Source organism: Salmo salar, unplaced genomic scaffold, assembly GCF_905237065.1.
Source record: "Salmo salar unplaced genomic scaffold, Ssal_v3.1, whole genome shotgun sequence".
NCBI classification, from domain to species: domain Eukaryota; kingdom Metazoa; phylum Chordata; class Actinopteri; order Salmoniformes; family Salmonidae; genus Salmo; species Salmo salar.
In genome coordinates, this window is record NW_025549483.1 from 105,858 (window position 1) to 113,235 (window position 7,378).

General features: G+C 40.0%; 1 protein-coding gene across 1 annotated transcript; it reads right to left on the reverse strand.

The window, feature by feature from the left end:
• On the reverse strand, positions 1-4,563 carry LOC123738287 (endonuclease domain-containing 1 protein-like). The gene is made up of 2 exons (XM_045713345.1): positions 4,041-4,563; positions 1-1,243 (listed from the first exon to the last, which is right to left on the reverse strand). The coding sequence occupies exons 1-2, from the start codon at positions 4,389-4,391 to the stop codon at positions 578-580; spliced, it is 1,017 nt and encodes a 338-aa protein (XP_045569301.1). The 5' UTR covers positions 4,392-4,563; the 3' UTR covers positions 1-577.
• Between the last annotated feature and the right edge of the window lie 2,815 nt (positions 4,564-7,378).

The window sequence follows — 7,378 nt, forward strand, 5'->3', positions numbered from 1 at the left end:
TTCATTTATTATAGATGTTTATTCCTTCAGATGGGAAGAAGATGGATACATACAGTGATAGAATTACATTCAGAACATATAATAGTATCTCTATGATAACAGTGATAGAATTACATTCAGAACATATAATAGTATCTCCATGGTAACAGTGATAGAATTACATTCAGAACATATAATAGTATCTCCATGGTAACAGTGATAGAATTACATTCAGAACATATAATAGTATCTCCATGGTAACAGTGATAGAATTACATTCAGAACATATAATAGTATCTCCATGGTAACAGTGATAATATTACATTCAGAACATATAATAGTATCTCCATGGTAACAGTTACATAGTAGTCAGAACCTGACATACTGTTGGACTATGTATTAACAACAGTAATGTCTTTATATCATAACTGAATTAAACTTTATTTTCTTCAGAATTTCATGTGATATATAGACATAGCAGTGAAAGTCAGTATAGAAAGATTTGACTTGAACCCTGGTCTCCCATGAGGGAATGTACTTTATAGTTGTCTGTGTTTCCACTGGACCAAACTCTGGGACAGGAAATGATCTGTGACACCTACAAAGAGACACATTTACAATCCTCATCACATTCCATTAACCGTTTCCTGCTAACATCCCCACTTCCTACCTCCCTCTCTCTGCTCTTCTCTCTCTCTTTCTGAGAAGAACCTCTTGGACACTGCTCTGGGAACACCTGGATATCACCACCTGGGTAGTGCTGCTTCAACATGTTATACAGATCTGCCAAGGTATGGGGGTTCAATACTTTTTTGTTCGGTTCCTCTTCGTTCTCACTCCAGTGTGCTTGGGCAATCCACTTTTTCATCTTGTTGTTGTAACAGCAGTAGGCTGTCCACATGAGATCTGGGATGTTCACTCGGTTGTTCAGTGTGTTGCTCTTACTGGGAACTGCTCCAGTCACCACATAGGCCTTGGGTTTACCAGTATTATCTAGACACTGCTTCAGGAGAATCTTTCTAACTTTACACTCCATCGTTCCCCAGCTACCTTCATTAAATGTCTTTACTTGAGGAACAGCGTTTGTCAGGGTAAAGGTGGAGTTCTGATTAACAGGTTGGTGAGCAAAAGCTTTAGGAAACATGTGACCTTTGTTCACCTTCTTGTTGTTACCATCTATATCATAATCTTGATTGACAGCCTGGTGTGTGTAAGTCACTCTGTCTTCCTCCAGACTCATAACTTGGTCAACTCCTCCGTCCAGCTGTAGGAACAATATTCATAATTCAGTTATACTGTAGACAGACACTGAACTGACCTGTATATTAGACCTGTATATCAGACCTGTATATTAGACCTGTATATTAGACCTGTATATTAGACCTGTATATTAGACCTGTATATTAGACCTGACCTGTATATCAGACCTGTATATTAGACCTGTATATCAGACCTGACCTGTATATCAGACCTGTATATTAGACCTGTATATCAGACCTGTATATTAGACCTGACCTGTATATCAGAACTGTATATTAGACCTGACCTGTATATCAGACCTGTATATTAGACCTGTATATCAGACCTGTATATTAGACCTGTATATCAGACCTGTATATCAGACCTGTATATTAGACCTGTATATTAGACCTGTATATTAGACCTGTATATCAGACCTGACCTGTATATTAGACCTGTATATTAGACCTGTATATTAGACCTGTATATCAGACCTGACCTGTATATCAGACCTGTATATTAGACCTGTATATCAGACCTGTATATCAGACCTGTATATCAGACCTGTATATTAGACCTGAATATCAGACCTGTATATTAGACCTGTATATCAGACCTGACCTGTATATTAGACCTGTATATTAGACCTGTATATCAGACCTGTATATTAGACCTGTATATCAGACCTGTATATTAGACCTGTATATCAGACCTGACCTGTATATTAGACCTGTATATTAGACCTGTATATCAGACCTGTATATTAGACCTGTATATCAGACCTGTATATTAGACCTGTATATCAGACCTGTATATCAGACCTGTATATTAGACCTGAATATCAGACCTGTATATTAGACCTGTATATCAGACCTGACCTGTATATTAGACCTGTATATCAGACCTGTATATCAGACCTGACCTGTATATTAGACCTATATATTAGACCTGTATATTAGACCTGTATATTAGACCTGACCTGTATATTAGACCTGACCTGTATATCAGACCTGCATATTAGACCTGTATATCAGACCTGTATATTAGACCTGTATATCAGACCTGCATATTAGACCTGTATATCAGACCTGTATATTAGACCTGTATTTCAGACCTGTATATTAGACCTATATATCAGACCTGTATATCAGACCTGTATATCAGACCTGTATATTAGACCTGTATATCAGACCTGTATATCAGACCTGCATCTTAGACCTGTATATCAGACCTGCATATTAGACCTGTATATCAGACCTGTATATTAGACCTGTATATCAGACCTGCATCTTAGACCTGTATATCAGACCTGCATCTTAGACCTGTATATCAGACCTGTATATTAGACCTGTATATCAGACCTGTATATTAGACCTGTATATCAGACCTGTATATTAGACCTGTATATCAGACCTGTATATCAGACCTGTATATCAGACCTGTATATTAGACCTGTATATCAGACCTGTATATCAGACCTGACCTGTATATTAGACCTGTATATCAGACCTGACCTGTATATTAGACCTGTATATTAGACCTGTATATTAGACCTGTATATTAGACCTGTATATTAGACCTGACCTGTATATTAGACCTGTATATTAGACCTGTATATTAGACCTGTATATTAGACCTGACCTGTATTATAGACCTGTATATTAGACCTGCATATTAGACCTGTATATTAGACCTGACCTGTATATTAGACCTGTATATTAGACCTGTATATTAGACCTGACCTGTATTTTAGACCTGCATATTAGACCTGTATATTAGACCTGACCTGTATATTAGACCTGTATATTAGACCTGACCTGTATTTTAGACCTGTATATTAGACCTGACCTGTATATTAGACCTGACCTGTATATCAGACCTGTATATCAGACCTGTATATCAGACCTGTATATTAGACCTGTATATCAGACCTGACCTGTATATTAGACCTGTATATTAGACCTGTATATTAGACCTGTATATTAGACCTGTATATCAGACCTGTATATCATACCTGTATATTAGACCTGTATATTAGACCTGTATATTAGACCTGTATTTTAGACCTGTATATCAGACCTGACCTGTATATTAGACCTGTATATCAGACCTGTATATCAGACCTGTATATCAGACCTGTATATCAGACCTGTATATCAGACCTGTATATTAGACCTGTATATCAGACCTGTATATCAGACCTGTATATCAGACCTGTATATTAGACCTGTATATTAGACCTGTATATTAGACCTGTATATCAGACCTGTATATCAGACCTGTATATCAGACCTGTATATCAGACCTGTATATTAGACCTGTATATTAGACCTGACCTGTATATTAGACCTGTATATTAGACCTGCATATTAGACCTGTATATTAGACCTGTATATCAGACCTGCATATTAGACCTGACCTGTATATTAGACCTGCATATTAGACCTGTATATCAGACCTGTATATCAGACCTGTACATTAGACCTGTATATTAGACCTGTATATCAGACCTGTATATCTGCATTCTGAAAGTATTTAAACCCTTTGACTTATTCCACATTTTGTTACGTTACAGACTGATTCTAAAATTGATTAAATTGTATTTTCCCCTCATCAATCTACACACAATACCACATAATGACAAAGCAAAACCAGGGTCTGAATACTTATGTAAATAAGGTATTTCTGTTATTTTAGAAACTATCCCTTTAAGGAACGATACAGACATGTAATCTTGCTAGAACAGACAGTAGTTATTGTCTATTGAAGGTTATTGTTCTACCTTGGCATTAAATGTCGATTTGAAAATATGTTTATATTACCTGCGGTTCAATCATCCATTTATCTGGTCTTTTCTCGCTCAATCCGACCCCAGTGAAGGTGTAGGCTGAGAACACAGGGATCCTGTTGGTCGTGTCGTAGAGAGTTGCAAACATGTAGATCTCGTAAACAACATTTTTCTTTGTGTATTTAAACTTCTGGCAGATCTGCTTGTAGCGGTTCTGGTCCTTGACTGTCCCATCAACCAAAATACCTGGGAGATTTGGAGTTGTCTCCTCCAGGAAGAACTCCTTGCACTCTGGAACATCACTGAACTTCACTACATGAGAGAGAGCAGGAGGAAGGAGAGAGAGAAGGAGGAGAGTAGAGAGATGATTCAATACCCCCATCATCACCTGAAGACTGAACACCACAGAGACAAAGATGAAGTTACAGAGACCAGTTGGTAGACTGGAGACTGTTGAGCTGAGTCAGGACAGACTGCTTTAAATAGTTATTACAGAGACCAGTTGGTAGACTGGAGACTGCTGAGCTGAGTCAGGACAGACTGCTTTAAATAGTTATTACAGAGACCAGTTGGTAGACTGGAGACTGCTGAGCTAAGTCAGGACAGACTGATTTAAATAGGTTTTCAGAGACTCCTCCTTCAGGTGTCAAGACAAATAGGGTTGATTTGCATAAACTCCTCTGTACGTTTCCATGGAAACTGCTGTAACAAATAGAATGTGACTCACCTCCTGTAGCTGATGGTTCTACTTTAGAATGGGGAACACAGCCAATAGGGAGGTTTTTACATTTTAGTCATTTAGCAGACGCTAAATGCATACATTTCATCCATATTTTCCCTGTACTGGTCCCCCGTGGGATTCGAACCTTCAACCCTGGCGTTACACCACACCATGCTCTACCAACTGAGCCACAGATGTTTTATTGTTACACATTCTAAATAGTTCCACCTGTTCCACATACAGAGGAGTTTATCCAACCCTCCTTGTCCAGTCTGACCACTAATTATAGCAGACAGGACTCATCTTCATACAGAGGAGTTTATCCAACCCTCCTTGTCCAGTCTTGACCACTAATTATACCAGACAGGACTCATCTTCATACAGAGGAGTTTATCCAACCCTCCTTGTCCAGTCTTGACCACTAATTATACCAGACAGGACTAACTCTATGCCAGGTCCTCTCTTTAAATCAAACAAACCTTCTCCCAGATAACATGAGAGAATAGTTAATCATTCAGTAAGATAAAGTTTACTCAGTGACGTCCTGAGGCATTGATAGATCATGAGAGAAGAAAAACAACTCTCAAAGTAGTCACTAACTGATGACCTCTGACCCTGTGCTGCCCCCACCTGTTATATGAATAGGACAGCATAGTGTTGGGTATAAATACACATATCAGAGGGTACTGTGGTAGTATAAATACACATATCAGAGGGTACTGTGGTAGTATAAATACACATATCAGAGGGTTAGGTACTGTGGTAGTATAAATACACAGAGGGTACTGTGGTAGTATAAATACACATATCAGAGGGTACTGTGGTAGTATAAATACACATATCAGAGGGTACTGTGGTAGTATAAATACACATATCAGAGGGTACTGTGGTAGTATAAATACACATATCAGAGGGTACTGTGGTAGTATAAATACACATATAAGAGGGTACTGTGGTAGTATAAATACACATATCAGAGGGTACTGTGGTAGTATAAACACACATATTAGAGGGTTGAGTACTGTGGTAGTATAAATACACATATCAGAGGGTTGAGTATCAGAGGGTACTGTGGAAGTATAAATACACATATCAGAGGATACTGTGGTAGTATAAATACACAATGACAGAGAAACTTCCACAATGACGGAGTTAGGGCCTATTTTAATTTCCTCAAAAACATCTGTGGTGGTTCTTGTTAAAAGGCCTGGAGGTCTGATCACCACACAGTTTTGGTAGAAAAACGTTTGAGGATGAAAAACCTGACTTTACTCAGCATAGAGAGTGCCAGAAAATACCCAGTGGTGATTTTAGCATGTAAATCTTTGTGGGGCAAAAAAGAAAGAAAGTGGGCTGCATGCCAGCAAAGCCACTACACAACACTAAAGAATACATTAATGGCACTATAACGGTGCCCACAAACTGTTAAAGCTGTCCCAACAGCAGAGTCCCAACATCTTACTACTGCTACACCTGGCTATCAGCAGAGACTTGTCTGGCAGCCAAACACTTCATTCATCCTCATTTACTGCCTTTTGAAAAAACATAGCTAATATGGCAGACTTGCTTTAACAAATGTTGTTTCTAATGACAATTGAGATGTACAGTACAAACTATTGCATAAGGGGGACGACGAGTGGATAATAGGTTATCCGTAATTTAGATTAAGACATTAATGTGCGAGCTAGGACAGACAGTAGTCAATATAACTATTTGTTCAGCACTTTGAAATGTACAGCGACAGAATTCAGAACATGGGCCGTTCAAACAGTGTTCACCCTGTACACAAAGTCAGAACCGTAGGATAAATAAAGGGGGCGTATAAGCAGACAATGAAAGCTCTTACAATATTTGATGATGACATTTCTCATAAACAGGTTGCTACATTTGCATCACCAAGTCAGAACTGTAGGCGAAATTAAGAGGTGAAATAGACCAAACTCCTGTTCCCCAGGTGCTCTCATTTGTTGACTTCTGTAACTGCAAAAGCCTTGGCTTCATGCATGTTAACATTAGAAGCCTCCTCCATAAGTTTGTTTTGTTCACTGCTTTAGCACACTCTGCCAACCCGGATGTCTTAGCCGTGTCTGAATCCTGGCTTAGGAAGACCACCAAAAGGGGCACTCTGCTTACCCTGGGACCTCCCACAACCCAGTAAGGGCACTCTGCTTACCCTGGGACCTCCCACAACCCAGTAAGGGCACTCTGCTTACCCTGGGACCTCGCACAACCCAGTAGGGGCACTCTGCTTACCCTGAGACTGTATACAACCCAGTAGGGGCACACTGCTTACCCAGGGACTCACAGCCATTGTGGCTGTGGGCATCCTCTGGGTGGTAGCAGACTTCGAGCAAGAGGCGTGTGAACGTGCTAGTTACCTCTCCCCGACATCTCTGCTCCGATCTGAACCTGAACCTGGTGACCCAGCTGACCTGAACCTGGACCCTGGTGACCCTGGTGACCCCACTGACCTGAACCTGACCCTGGTGACCCTACTGACCTGAACCTGGACCCTGGTGACCCCACTGACCTGAAACTGGACCCTGGTGACCCCACTGACCTGAACCTGGTGACCCCGCTGACCTGAACCTGGATTCTGGTGACACCACTGACCTGAACCTGGACCCTGGTGACCCTGGTGACCCCACTGA